Raw genomic sequence first — 15,491 nt, forward strand, 5'->3', positions numbered from 1 at the left:
CTTCTAGAGAGAGATATAGGCTAATTGCAGATGCAGTCGAAACATCTATCCACTGAGCCAACAGCCCTGGCTCAACAGATGTGACCAGGTTAAAACAACAGGAGATAAGCAGTGAAAGAAAGAAGTAGCTGCTGCTCAGCTGAAAAAGGGGGGGCTCGGCGTGATATGGAAAAACGACTACCTGCGGGAAATCTTTACACTTTTTAATATCTACGGTGAAACGCACTGCGTGTGTTTTTCCTTTTGCTTTTGCGTCGTTCATTTTTCAAAGTTCACGATAAGGCTCCCGTTTTGTGGCGGCGTCGCTGCAGCTCTGCCTACGTTGGTGGGAGTACCCCCTGCACAGGTCCCTTTTGCAGTGCAGATCCAGTAGTTGGAGTTGTTGTACACCGAGCACGAGAGGGAGAGGAGAGGAGCGCGAGCGCGGCAGCTGAGTGAGCAAACAGAGGTAGAAGAAACATTAGGTTTATCTTCCGAGTCTTATCAGACACCGACCTGTCACTTTTACCGCTTCGGGCCGAGTCTACTTGAAGAGGACCACAGCAGCGGAGGCGGCAGCGGAGGCGGCGACCTGGTCTGGTCCGGTCCGCTCGAGCCTGTGGAAAAACTCCCAAACGCGGTCGTCTCAGCTGGCATGAGCTAACCAGACAGACATGGAAACCAAACCATTCTTGTCATTGGGTAAGTTTATTTGTTTAATGACAAAGCCCTGCTGTGTTCTAAATGTGAGGGGTTTGATAGGACTTTCATCGGCGGAGAAGTGTGAAACGTGTCCTCGCGCTCTGTTTTTTTTTTTTTTTTTTTGTGTTTTTTTTTTTGGTTTGCCTCCTTTTCTCTTTTTGACAGCGCGTGAGTTGCCAAACGCGTCAGCATGTTGACGGGTTGTAGCGGACCCTGTCTTCTTTAATTTTCACTAACACGAACTTACCGTCTCCACTCACACAACCCCCAGATACATCCTCTCTGTGTTGCATATCCAATGCTGCTGCTCGAGCTGATGACATTTCGCTTTGATACAGTGACACCTCGCTCGGGATGAGCTGTGCGCGTATACCTCGCGTGCGCTGCAATTAGATGTAGCTAGTGGTTTTAACTTAGCTTGAAACTTTATTTGAATCCGCGTCGCGAGGAAGAGAGCAAACTCGAGATGAAGCCGTGCGCCTCAGCGGTTGCCACGAGCGTGAACGAGTGCGACTGAACAAGTTGAAAATTATTGCACGAACAGTTGAAGGAGCTTTTTTTTTTTTTTTTTTTTTTAACTCCTCTAGCATGTGTTGTCTGTGTTAGGTTAGCCCATGTGTCGCGTGTGTGGAAGCTGTGTGTGTTTTCTCGTTGTCGTAACTCTTGGCTTTAGTTGAAGCTTTGTTTTGTGTCTCACGTGACTTTTTTGAATATGCTGCTAATGGGTTTTGAAAATAAACCTAAAGCAGCATGTTAAATTGGGGATTTAAACTTTCCTCCCATGCTCGAAGTTAACCAACGTAAGGACAGTCTGAGCGTGTCTCTTTAAAGCTGTGCTCAAGTAAAGATTAGAGGTAATTTCACAGTCAGTCGGTTACTAACAGGTGACACAGGTGTGGGATAACTACTGCACTAGGATCTGTGGACATTATTGTCAGTTCTGAGTATTGAACAGCATTCTCAGACTACAGAGGAACTGAATTTGACACAGAGTTTTTGAGAGGGAGAGTGGCAACTTTCCCATTTCATCTTTCATGCTTTATTTTTCCAGACAGTAAAGAAAGCATTTACAGCTGGCATAGCTTTAAATAATAACAGGTTTGAATTACCAGAAAAAGTTCAACAATAATTTAGTTCGTGATTTACTCTATTTTAAAACCATTACTCTTTATCTCTCTCATTTTCAATAAGGGATCCTTTTAATTTCTAGTTCAAACACACACACTCTCTCTCTCTCTCTCACTCACACACACACACACACACACACACACACACACACACACACACACACACCTGTGAATGATTAATGCTGAACACTACTGTAAGTTTGTCAAAGTGAACAGAGCAGACCCTTGTCCCCTGTAGCAGAGATGCAGCTCAGAGCTGCAGGCGAGCCCTCGTATTGTGTCTGCCGCTCTTTCATGAGGGCGTCACGTTACACCTCGACGCGTATCATCAGCTGCCTGGATGCACCGAGGAGATTCAACGGGGGACTTCTGAGACGCCGGGCGGCTTTCTTCTGTTACAGACCTTGCTCGCAGACACTGTTGCCACAATGCCCTTTATGTGGCTTCCCAGAAAAACGCTAAAACCTCCTGAGCTGCACACACTGACAGGCTGTTTTTACAGGTGCACTGTATTGTGTGTCCATGGTGAAAGTGATTCAAGTTTCAGTCTGCCTAAATGTACACCAAAGCAGCCCATACAGACACTTGACAGCTCATATGGGCTGCACAGAAGGAAAGCCTCTGTGGTTGGTTCAAGGCTCAACACTTAATTGTTTAAACGAGGAGGAACACTTCTCCAGCAGTGTTGGATCTCATCTCTTCCTCGTGCTGTATCAGCAGCTTTTTCAGCGCCTGTAGTCCTTATCTGTTGGTCCCGACACCCCCATTTATATTTAAACGTGCTCCATCAAAGGTCCACTTGAGCGCTGATTGTTAATTGGCCACTTCAAGGACGCCACTATCAGCAGAGTCCTTGAACATATCGATTAGTCGCTTTACTCGGTGCAATTATCTGTCGTGCCGCATTAGAAATCCTGACATGCAACTGTTTGAAATGACAGCCAGTGCATTTCACAATTATAGATCGGTTGTTGGCTGTGATGACGACATCCCCCTTTGGCACCGTATGCTGATGTGCTGCCTGATCTCCCCCCCCCATATCTGACATTAAGCTGTTAAGACTGAAGGGTTGACATTGAAAGGAGAACGTGTCCTTTTTTGTCAGTACAGTGTGAGGCTGATGATGACTGTCAGTGAAATAAAACAATGTGGTTGTGAAAGGAAGGAGAGTTTTTCCAGCAGTGCTGAGGTGAAAAGGCTTTTTTTTTTCTTGAAGTCAGGTGTATTTATTGATTTTTCGTATGGTTGATTGTTTTGTGGCAAATGTGTCGGCAACTAAGTAGTTCTCCTTAATGAAGTTTCACCTGCTGAATGTCGCACAGGGTTGGTTTTATTGATTTGTTGAGTGTTCCTCATCCAAACCAGGTTCTAAGGATATGTTGTGTTGTACTAATGTTCAGATTGAAAAGCCCTCAGAGACAAATTTGGTCTGTTTAAATAAAACTGACATGACATGCAATCAGACACTATGCTGTGAAATTTGCACCTTTATTACTTGATTAATGTTCCAAAGAGTTTTGTTCCAACCTAATTTGTGAGAAAATGGCGACCGTTTTTCTTTAAATGACCTTATAAGCTATGTTTAATGTAAAAATCTAGTATACAACTGGGCAAATTGAGTCTGAGGTGTGTGTTGTTGTCCTTAATCCGGTGGTACTAAACTCTGTGGTGCTTTCTGTTTGGGCAAACATAACACACACACACACACACACACAGACAGACGCTGACTCCCAAAATCAATGAAGTTCATGGTCTTTGATGAGAAAGTGAGATGAGAAAGAGTGTGTGTGTGTGTGTGTGTGTGTGTGTGTGTGTGTGTGTGTGTGTGTGTGTGTGTGTGTGTGTGTGTGTGTGTGTGTGTGTGGTGGGGGAGAGACTGACATTCCTTTTCTGGCAGTAACTCAGGAACAAAGGTAATACAGGGAGAGGGTATGTGTCTGCCGGGAGGGGTGTGTGTGTGTGTGTGTGTGTGTGTGTGGTGGGAGTGGGCTGGTGGAATTACACTGCCAAAAGCATTTGGCCAAGTTTGTCTTTTACGGCCGTCCAGTTTTGTGTTCCTGATGTGATGCCTTTGCTCCCCTTTTGAGAAAAGGGGGCTGCAGCTGTCATTTTTATTGGAGGAGTTTTATAGCGAGACTTAATGGCTTAAAGTGACAGCTCTCTCTGCCTCTCCTTTCTCCTTTTTTCTCTCCAATCTCACCCATGAGGCCTTTAACTCAAGCAAATCAAAGAAAATTTGCTTGCCTTCTATGTGCCCACCCTCTACTTTCCCACCACTCGCCCTTGCCAGCATCCAAACCAAACTCTACGAAGGGGAAAAGATTTATGCTCCAATTACAAACACAGCAAGACTGTGTGTTTTTTTTTAATTACAGCAAATCGTCATTACATGTAGGTCTGTGTTTTGTTTTTCTTTGCTGAATATCTCTGGTGATCAGTATAAAGCATTAAGAGTTGGCTTCAGATAAAACAGTGCATATTTCAGCCTGTCATGCTCTCTCCTCTGCAGCCCACACTTGTTTATGTTCTAAACATAGTATGAATCAGAAAGTGCTGGAAGGCCTTTTTGACGCACAAATCATGGAATGACTCAAAGGCTCGTTAATTATTTGTGTAAGGAGCTCCTCGCTCGCAGGAGGTCTTTATTGATAACGGCCGCAGTGAACTTTGCACCTTAAACCTTGACCTCTGCTCCCCATACGCTCGATCACTTCAGGAATTTGCCTTTGGCGTTCAATCTGTCTTTTAAAGTGTTTAAAGACAGTAGCTAGTTCTTTCTTTGTCTTTCTCTCTGTGTTTGTCTTTCTTTCTATCTTCCTTTCCGTTTTTTGTGTCGTTCCCGTCGTGATTCCACTGTTTGGGATTTGTGCTGATTAACACTGGTGCTGCAACTAAGGAGTAGAATAATCATAGTCTATGAAATAGTGGAAAATGGCCGCAAGTTCCCAGAGCCCAAAGGTGACGTCTTCACATTGCTTGTTCTATTCGATCCTAAAACCCACAAATATTCACAGAAACCCAGAAGAGCAGCAGACCCTCACATTTTAAAAAGCTAGAACCAGCGAGCGTTTTCTGCTTGATAGATGCCTTAATCAACCCATCATTCCAGCAGTCATCGACACTCACAGTTTGGATTTTCAGAAGCTCGGTTGCTTTCACTACTCTGTGTTGGAATCATCTGAGCGCCATTAGTTTCAGGGTTTATTGCAGGTCCTCTGAGTGTCTGAATGGCTTTTCTGCAGGCTGGCAGTATTCAGGGTGCGTACAGCCACTCTTTTGAAGTGGAAACGTAGTCTCTGTGGGGAATTGACCAGATCACACTCATAATTCGCATTGAGAGGAAGGTCGGTTCGCCCTCCTCCAGCCAGAACTCTCTCCCCTCTGTGTGCGCAAGATGGAGAGAAGCTGAGAAAGACAAGCGACGCTCGCATACAAAGAAACAATACGAGGGAGAAAGAACTGGAAAGAAGAAACACGGCACATTGTAGTTGTGATTTTAAAACCCTGCCAAGAAACCAAAAAATAAAAGCTGTCAGAGGCTAACCACTCTCTCCACTCCTCCGCAATCCTCAAATTGGCATGTTTTCTATAATAAAAACAACTGTCGACTCTGCTTCTGCGATTGCGGTAATGCATGAAAATATCTCGGCTGTTTGGCGGCTATGATGTGTTTTGTAATTAAGTTATGAGCACATAGGCTTTGATGGGTATTCGCTGGAGAGGGATGACGAATCAAGTGAATCCTAGATATGTTATGCTCCTTCATGTCATTATATTTCCTTATGCCCACTTTTTTTTTTCTACACTAATTATAATTGGCCCCGATGAGCACCAGTGATAACAAAAAAAGTGGATTTATTTCACTTAAAGTAGTGGCGTAGAACAATGAGTGAATAGAATTGTATTTTCTGCAGCCAGACAATTACTACAGTGGATCATTGCTTTACATGTTGTAATAATATGTATCTGTTACACTGGTTGCGATATCAGTGTGTTACATGATCAAAAGCTGGAATGATGTGTTTGATGTCTCTGCACTCTTCCGAGAAAGACAAAGAATTAGATTGTGGACTCCAACTGTGAGGTTGTTTTTCTAAAACTGTATACTCAGGTGTATGCACAGTGCTCTCCCTGTCTTTTCACACACGCTCAAAACAGCCTGTGTGTGTCCGCGTTTGTGTACATGTAAACACTCGCCACCGCGGCAGAAACAGAGCAAAGTAATTAAGACGGCGTCTCTCGCTGCTCCGTTACAGTTTCTTTTTGAGGTCACAGGGAGTGAGAGGAGGTGTCCCAGTGTGCCTCACGCCTGCTCCCCTCACCGCCACCACCGTTGCCACCACCGTTATGTTTGTCTGTCATCTTGCCAGATGCCGGGGGGGGTGGTGCTTCCACGCACTGCTGGGCACAGGGCCACGGAAATCCCACAGCATGCAAAACACCTCGGTTATGGTGTGTGTGTGTGTGTGTGTGTGTGTGTGTGTGTGTGTGTGTGTGTGTGTGTGTGTGTGTGTGTGTGTGTGTTGGCTGTGTGGCTGTGAGTGAGTGGGTGGGTGTTTGGGTGTAAGCAGAACGCAGCAGGGTGAAGGTTATGTACATTTACACCTGCTCGCCAACACATACATATCTTGACTGTGATCAAGTAGCTCCAATATCCATATTTTACCATTAGTTTTTTTTTTAAATACACATGATTAAACGCTGTATGTTACAGGAGCAAGATAACCAGTGTTTCTACCAATGCTGTGGCTTACACTCTATTAATAAAAGGTTTTTCATTATCTTCATTGTGAATGTTGAGTGTTTTTATATTTATAGAAGAAATAAGATTTAAAAAAAGGAGCGAGTTGCTAAGGTACACACAAACCTCGCTAAGGATATCCCCCATTTTTCTTTCCCCAGTCGGGTAGAGGTTTGTACTGGCACAAAAATGAGATCTGACCCCAGTGAGCCTGCCTCATACTGCCAAGTTTGAGACCAATCCCGGTTCAGATTTGAAATGTAGTTATTTCTCCTTCAGAGAGAGAGAGACACAAACTCTTGCTTTAAGCACACATAAAGGTTTTCATATCTAGAAAATAACATACCTAGATTAGACAGAATAAGACACAGTGGCCCGTGGGCACAAAACACAAGCAGCTTATAATAACCAATGACTCAGTTCTCTATGGTTATGGTTTTGCACACTGCCCCCATTTTCAGGCAACCTGTAGTCGTGATAATAATATCTGTTACTATTGGCCAATAACAAGCTCAGCTTTTCATTTTTCCCAGTATTGACCAGATGAACCTGGCATGATTTTGTGTCGTAATGTTCCATAACTACTGAATCTTTGAGTGCTTTCAGGTGCTCAAGTTTAACAAACCTTTTGCTTTATTTTATCCATTTCATCCATTAGCTTGACATGCCAGTGTGAAGCAAGGTGTGTATATTTGGAGGGAATCATTTTTTATATCATTAATGACATAATAGTGCAGATTTGTTGATTGAATAATGCGATAATGGACACCAGCATGCTATTGCTACATTCCCTTGTTAAGCACAAACAAGCCAACATGCAAGTGTTTCTGTTTACCTGACAAATGTGATATTGCATGTAATAGTGGTTAGATTGTTGTGGGGTTAGACGCTGTCAGCTGAGATAATGAATGTTTCCATTAGCTCTGCTACTCAGATGCTTTTAATAAATACACTAGCCATTCATAGCAACCATAACTGCAGAACATTATCACATTCCTTATAATAAGACTTATACAGTAGCCACCTTTTATTATGCTCCTGTTTCTAGGGCTGTAACGGTTCTGAGACCGACTGAGAGACAGAACCAGGACACACTCGCTCCCTGGACTGTTGATCTCTCGTTAAGACAGTGTAACTGCAGCGGTGGCGGCGGCCCGTGGGGTGGTAGCAATGTACGCCTATATCGTATTTGTATTGACAGTAGGTTATTCTAGGTCATTTTCCTCCTTATTTTAGTGTTTATTTACTACTTTTTTTTATTTTCCTTTTTTTTTTTTTTTTTTTTTTTTTTTTTTTTTTTTTATATTAACCCCCTTTTTTTTTTTTTTAAATAAAAAAAAAAAAAAAATTTATTTTTTATTTTATATTTTTTTAATTAAACATTTCCTTTTTTTTTTTTTTTTTTTTTATTTTTAAAAAAATAAAATTTTTTTTTTTTTTTTAAAAATTATAATTTTTTTTTTTTCTTCACCCCATTTTTTTTTTTTTTTAATAATTAAAAAAATTTTTTTTTTTTATTAATTTAAATTTTTTTAATTTTTTCTTTTTTTTTTTATTTTTTATTTTTTTTTATTTATAATTTAATATATTTTTTTTTTTTTTTTTTTTTTCTCCTCCTCCCCCCTTTTCTCTTTTTTTTTTTTTTTTTTTTTTTTTTTTTTTTTTTTTTTTTTCTCCCTCCTCCCCCCCCCCCTCCCTTTTTTCCCTTTTTTCCTGTTTTTTTCTTTTTTTTTTTTTTGTTTTTTTTTTTTTTTTTCTTCTTTTTTTTCTCTTCGCGCGGTTTTCTGTTGTTTTTCCTTTTCCCCCCCCCCCCCCTCCCTTCTTTTTTGGGGGGGTGTCGCCCCCCCCCCCCCCTTTTTTCTTTTTTTTTTTTTTTTTTTTTTTTTCTTTTTTTCCCTCCCCCTTTTCTCTTCTTTTTTTTTTTTTTTTTTTCCCTTTTTTTCCCCCGTTTTGTTTTTTTGGTTTTTTTTTTTTTTTCCCCCGTGAGTTGCGACTTTTTTTTTTTTTTTTTTTTTTTTTTTTTTTTTTTTTGTTTGTGTGGGTTGGGGTGGTATGGGGTGGTGGGTGGGTTGGGTTGTTTGTTGTAGATTTTTTCCGATTTTTTTTTTTCACTTTTTTTTTCTTTTTCCCTTTTCTTTCCTTTCCCTTTTCCCTCTTTTGTTTTTTTTTTTTTTTTTTTTTTGTTTGTTTTTTTTTTTTTTTTTTTTTTCTTTTTATTTTTTTTTTTGGGTGGGGTTTTTTTTTGTGATTTTCGCCCCGGAGGGGTGCTTTGGGGTTGCTTTCCTTTTTTTTTTTTTTGTTTTTTGTTTTTTTTTTTTTCCCTTTTCTCTCCCGGGTGGTTTGGGGGGTTTGGTTGGGGGGGGACCCTTCTTTTTTTTTTGTTTTTTTTTTTTTTTTTTTTTTTTTTTTTTTTTTTTTTTTTTTTTTTTTGGGGGGGGGTTTGTTTCGGTTTTTTTTTTTTTTTTTTTTTTGTTTTTTGTTTTTTTTTTTTTTTTTCTCTTTATTTTTTTTTTTTTTTTTTGGTTGTTTTTTTCTCTCCCCCCCCCCTCCTCCTTTTTCCCTTTCTCCCAAAAATTAATTTTTTTTTTAGAGTTCTCCCCCTTATGGGTCCCCCTTCTTTTTTTGTTAAAATTATTTTTTTTTTTTTTCCCTTTTTTTGGGGAAAATTGAACTTTAATTTGCTTCCTTTCTCTTCTCCCCACACTCACACACAGCACACACACCTAGCCTGGACCTCTGGTCACTCACGGCCAACACGCCCGCTTGCTCCGCCTCTTTCTGTCTCTCTCTCCCTGTGTGTGTCTCTGCTGACTTTCTCCATCAACAGTAGGTTTCATAAACTCACCCGTGATTCAGTTTTCAAGTGCGCCGCATGTGGGTCCAAACCAAAACTAATGTTAGTGAGTGACATCTGCAGTGGTGCGTTCACTGACGCTCTGTAATGTAAGATTTCTGCCGTATCCGCTTAATGTAATATCAGATAACATCTCTCTCTCTCTCTCTCTCTCTGTTTCTCTGCAAAATGGGGAAACGGGGAAAACCGCGGTATGAACCGAACCGTGGCTCAAAAATCGAGGTCTGAACTGAACCGTGGATTTGGTGAATCGTTACACCCCTACCTGTTTCTATAGTGACTGTTAAGTTTAGCACACGTCTGCGCAGCTTCGAAGCTCCCTGTTTTTACGGACACCAGCTTGTATTTGCATTGGCTTCTGTCTTATTGTTAAGTATTGCTGGATATCTGCAGTTTGTTTTTGTCTAGCTTAGAGTTGTTGGTTTGCCTCATTTTAAGAAGTTCTCCCCCTTTCAGTTTTCCACTTCTTCTGAGTCGACCCCGCAGGGATTGAGGACAGTGGAAGCTGTTTTTCAACCAGATATCAATCAGCTACTATTTCCAGATCCTATAGGAGAAGCTCTTGAGACAGTGCATAGAAAGTTTTGGTCGATTTTCATGTCCTCCTCACAATAAAACGCCAGGATTCGGGTTTGAGTTCGGTGAAGTAGCCCTTTAAACCAGTCTGTAAGATAAGAGGCTGTGACTGCAATTATGATAAACAGAAGATCCATTACAGGAGCTACCAAACAGTCTGGATCACTGATGAGATAGAGGATGTCGAGGGACAAAACGTATTGACATGGGTCACCTCAGAAAATGGATGTAAAGCATGAAGACATATGATGTAACATTCGCATTATTTTCACAAATTACTGTGCATGAGAGAGAATAGAGAGAAACGAAAAGAAAACGATGATATGTGAGATAACAGGGTTCCTCTGTGGGTTTTTCCTCTCCATGCAGTAGAGAAAGAGTGATTAACTCTTTGTTGACGCCTCCAGGTCTAGCATATTCATACATCCGCCCAGACTGTGGTCCCTAGGCCTCAACACACACACACACCTGTATGCCTTTGCACACACACACACACACACACACACAAACACACACCCACACACACAAGACGTGCGCACACATACAGACTTCACAGAAGTCTAGAGGGCTTCGTCACCTATGGTTAGACACCTTGCTGCCGTCTGGTTTTAGGAATGTTCTCAACAGCAGGAAGGTGGGAGGGTGTTAAGGATAGAGGAGGAGGGGCCGTCTATCTGGAAAAACAACACCGGCAACATGGAACCTCTCGTTCTTGATATTGACAAGATGATTGTGCTCGACCCATCATTCCACCTTGAAGAGTCAACAACTAAAATGCAAAGTTAAATTTATACTCGTGCCGTTGGTAACCTGGGTGACATCGAGTTGAAGGCGGTTAGATGGCTGTTCCCTCCCTCCTCCTGCCCACAACATTCAATTTATTCGAGTTCAACATTTTATTGCCCCAGAAAGGAAATTTTCTTTGCAGACAGCGTTTGCAGTAAAATCCCACAGTAGAGCCATGTAATATAAAACAATGAAGCCACATAATATAAGGCAACAATGAAACACACATAATAAATTGCTCCAATATAAACCCATCTTGACCATGGTAAGACCAGAGTGCAGGCTGTCTTTTTATAACCGAGCACCACTACTTAGTCACTGAAAGTAAGAAGACTGAATGAATGCATGAAGCGAATTAAGTGGTGTCTGAGTTGAATGCTCTTTCATATTGGCTATAGAATTTAACCTGCTTATTGGACTGAGAAAAACCCTCCCATTGTGCCACCAAGGAAAATGTTCTCAGAGTAAATGGATTATGGAAATGGCCCTGTATCAGTGTGTACTCTTTTCTTGACTCTCTGTCTAACATAATGAATTTAGAAAGTCAGCGCAAGCCCCTACCTTCTGCTTAAAGTTTGTGCTATTTTAGAGGAGAAAGTTGAGCAACCAGGTTTACTTGACAGACAGAGACAGGCAGGCGCTGGCCATGTCTTTGTCATCAGCGCTCTGCATACCAAAGTGCTGACAGTTAGTTGCACAAAACGGCTCTGACAAGTTCAAGTGTCACATTTAGGATGCTTTCTTCTGTTTCAGCTCAGAATGGGAAACAAGAGAAGGCCGCAGATTACACAGGACAGATCTGAGCGTTGAGTAGTTTGGCGGAACAGGACCGTTATTGGCAGGACTGTGTGCAGCTGTGTACATTTATGTTTTTGTGTGTGTGTGTGTGTGTGTGGTGTGTGTGTGTGTGTGTGTGTGTGTGTGTGTTTATGGAGGCATAAAACTAGGGCTGCATCTAACAGTTACTGTCATTATTGATTAATATGTTTTTTTTTTTTTTTAAATCAATTAATCATTTTGTCTATTCAATGTCAGAACATATTGAAAATGCCCATACCAATTTCAGAGCGCCCTTTTCACATTGCTTTGCGTGATGCATGCGACAATGACATAAAACTGAGAAAAGCAGTAAAGGCCCACGTTTGAACAACTTGAACCAGAGTGTGTTTGGCTTTTCTGTTTGATAAATTACATCAGCAATTATTTGATTATCAAAAATTAATGTTGATTAATCTTGTGATCAACTGAATAATTGGTTGACTAATTGTTTCAGCTCTAATAGGCACATTTGCATGTATTTAAGTATCAGAGGGGGGTACCTGTGCTTGGTGTGCACGTCAGCGTGTGCAAGCCAGCCTGTGCATGCTTTTATGTGCCCAGCATGTGCAGATTACCTGATGCTACAATGTTGATGTTTTGAACCGGTGGTGGAGGGGGCGTCCCCAGCCCTCTGATTCATGAACTGGTGTATCTGGAGCAGCGTAGAGTCGAGCAGCTGAGAATCAGTGTGCTGTCTGGGCGAGGGCGGGTCAGGGGTTGTGGCTGGGTCATGCTCTGTGGGAGAGGAGCAGACTCAGCAGACATGACAGCGTTTGTATGGAGGTGAGGAGAAGGCAGAAGTGATGGAAAATCGGGGGGCGGGAGGGGGGCGAACAAAGCCGGATCAGTGCGGAGGCTTGCAAAAGGAAGTAGGAAGCATGTTGTTTTTATTTAGGTCTTGCTTCACTCAGTGGATCCCTCATTTTTTTTTTCTCTCATCGCATCAGTGCAGCTATTGTTAGTAACAGAGTTAATTGTTAATTGATCCAAAGAGCGATAAAACAAGGCACCTAATCTCCCTCTCTCTGACACACACACACTCTTACACACACACACCTGCTGTGGAGAATGAGAGTGGATGTTTATTACAGGATCCTAGTGGATGCTAAGGTGCCCTGGGGGCTATTAAAGCCCTCACTTAAAAGGCACTATCAGGGAACGCTGATGTGGGCTGCTTGAAGGAGGGAGGGGTAGAGGGGTTGTAGAAAGAGAGAGAGAGTAAAAGAGAAGAAAGGGAAGAAAGAGAAGCCCTTGGAACAGCGAGCAGAAGGAGGGAATAAACAGAGTGAGCACATCTGGATTGCCTCAGCAGAATATTTGTGCAACATCTGGAAAAATTCCCTGGAATTTAAGGGTCCCCTCCTTTCATTTCAGTTATTTTTTTCTCCGTCTCTTCACTTCTTCTTCTACGTCCTGTTTTCTGCATCTTCAAAGTCACTTACCCTGGTGCGGCAGGCACGTAAATAGTCCTGTAGTAATGCACGTTGAGCCCTTGCAGACTTTATAGCGGGCCAAATTGGGCCCATGTGACCAACTCCCCTTTGTGCAAGGCCAGGCTAATTAAGTGGCACAGAAGTGAGAGGGCACCCGGCTGTGGACCCAGACCTAGGCCATGCTGGCCAAACACAACCCCTCATAAAAACAGCAAAAAAAAAAAAAAGATTACCTCTACTTCTAGACAGTAAACTTTAAATCACAGCATGAAAAATAACCTCTTTGTTTTGTTTCCACCAGAGCTAACACAGACCTTTCTGCTGTAGCATGAAAGAGCCATTGTACATTATGATTAAAACACAAACAGGCTACCTTTGTGTGTTTATTTCAAAAACAAATGTCGCTTTTTCATGTATTAGTTTGTTGTCATTGAAAAGGACAGTGTGTTCTCCCTTTGATTCGTGAAGTCCCAAGTGGGACGAGAAAGCCTCGGCATTGAATCAACACCTTCAGTCGATTTGAATCACCCAGCTTTCACAGAGTGCACGCCGCCGTGTTCAGCTACGGGGCCCCTTGCAGTACATAAGAGATGCATGGCGAGGCTTTTGTCCGTCTCTGCGGCGAGATCACAAGCATGATTCTCTCTCCTCTCCCCAGTGGTGGAGCGGAGCCTGTGTTCATTAGCGATTTAAGATTCAAATGAGCTCCGAGCGCCTTCTGTCTTACCTGGGCGAGGCTCCTCCAGGTCGGAGGCGCTGACAGGCAGGTAGCTTACTCAGTCGGGGGGGAGCAGGAGAGCGCAGAGGTACATGCTAATGTGGCGACTGCACTGATCAAAAGAGATGCATCACGGCCTCCCTCTGATGGTCTCACTGATGCGCCCCCCGAGCTACAGTATGCACAGGCAGCAGTAGGACAGTGATCAGAAGGAGAAAGAAAGGAGGAGAGGTTGAGAGAGATGGGAGGAGGGGAGGGAGAAAGGCGTACTTAGAAGGGGATAGATGACAGTGAACCAGTGAAACGGAGGGATGAAGACACAAACCCAAGAGAAACCGTTAGATAGGAATCGATGAGGACAATAATTGAAAATCGATATAAATTATTTTTCAAGGAAAAACTCCCAACATTTACAGGTTTCCTATCTGGGTTCCCTCATTATCCGGTTGTCTGAGTGAGGAGGCAAACATGTTGTTGGTCAGTCGTTTCTCTTTCTATGAATATACTGAGCTGATTTATTTTTTTCCCATGTTGCACCACAGTTGGCCTACATCTTTCTGCCTGACTGACCTGACAAGTCACACTCATTTCTAGGAATGCTGATGCTGATGATACAGTCTACTGTATGTGTGTGAGATGTTAGATTACGTACGTGCAGAGCAGTGTTAACCTGTTTATCTGTATGAGGGTGTGTGTGCTGGTATTTGTGCAGGTCAGTTGAGTCTGTATGTGCTGGCATATAACAAGGTGTTATTTATAGCTATTATTCAGGTAAAAAAAAAAAAACAATAATACAAATATCCAGTTGGCAGTTTATGTATAGAAATATATTGTTTGCAGCAGATTACAGATTAACCATTCATTTCTGAAATGGCTTTGATCTAGGGTAACATTCGCAGTTTGCATTTTCTCCACATTTTCTCTTTCTGTTTCGCTGTACTGATATTTATTAATGTACACTATGTACTAAGTGTCTTCTTGCAGGAGGGAGCACGCCAACCTGTCTATGAGTCGATACTCGGGCTGCAACTTGTATGATTATCAATCAATTCATCTGTCAATTATTTGCTTGATTCATCGCTTAATTGTTTAATAGAATTTTTGAAAATAGTAAAATTGTCTCTTTTGGTCCGACAGTCCAAAACCCTAACATATTCAGTTTACATGCTAGGAAACAGAAGAGAGAAAAAATGTTGAATAGTTTTTCTTGATAAATTACTTATTTGATAATTGTTGATGATTGATTTTATGTCCGTAAACTAATCAATGAATTGCTTTAAGCCTGTACATACCAACGCAAAAGAGGATGTACAGGGGCATAGTTCCATTCAAGTACATGCAGGATTATTAATATTAGCATTTTTAGAAAGAGATACCTCACTGCTAGGCTTTGTCCAAACGTCAGACTCTGACAGTCTGAGTATGGGTTTCCTTTAACATGTGAGCGTAATACACACAACCTCTACACAGGGCTGCTCAGGGAAGCATTTTCCCTGTGCCTGTAGGTTATTGCGTATGCAGACATCTCTGTGTGGCCCTGCAGAATGACCTTGCTCTGGCTCGTCCACTTGCCTGTCCCTTGATACAAATTAACTTTGCTGTTTTGGGCCGTAATTTTTGAGAGGGTGCACCGTTGCTCAGCTCTAAGCCGATCTGACGGTCTGTCTCTCTTGGTCAGTAATTGTTATTTGAGATAAGAGTTTTTACCCTGGAAGGCAGATTTAGTATTTTTGGAGCAGCCTTATGCTTCGCTGGC

General features: G+C 42.0%; 1 protein-coding gene across 2 annotated transcripts in view; it reads left to right on the forward strand.

The window, feature by feature from the left end:
* The first annotated feature begins 362 nt into the window (after nucleotides 1-362).
* Nucleotides 363-15,491, forward strand: part of rxraa (retinoid X receptor, alpha a) — a 104,192-nt gene continuing 89,063 nt past the window's right edge. The window contains exon 1 of one of the 2 annotated variants that reach the window (XM_051412145.1): nucleotides 363-681. In XM_051412145.1, coding sequence (XP_051268105.1) covers nucleotides 654-681 — 28 coding nt within the window. In that variant the 5' untranslated portion in view covers nucleotides 363-653. The remainder of the gene's footprint in view (nucleotides 682-15,491) is intronic. The other variant, XM_051412146.1, reaches the window with a different exon arrangement.

Source organism: Dicentrarchus labrax, unplaced genomic scaffold, assembly GCF_905237075.1.
Source record: "Dicentrarchus labrax unplaced genomic scaffold, dlabrax2021, whole genome shotgun sequence".
Lineage (NCBI taxonomy): Eukaryota > Metazoa > Chordata > Actinopteri > Moronidae > Dicentrarchus > Dicentrarchus labrax.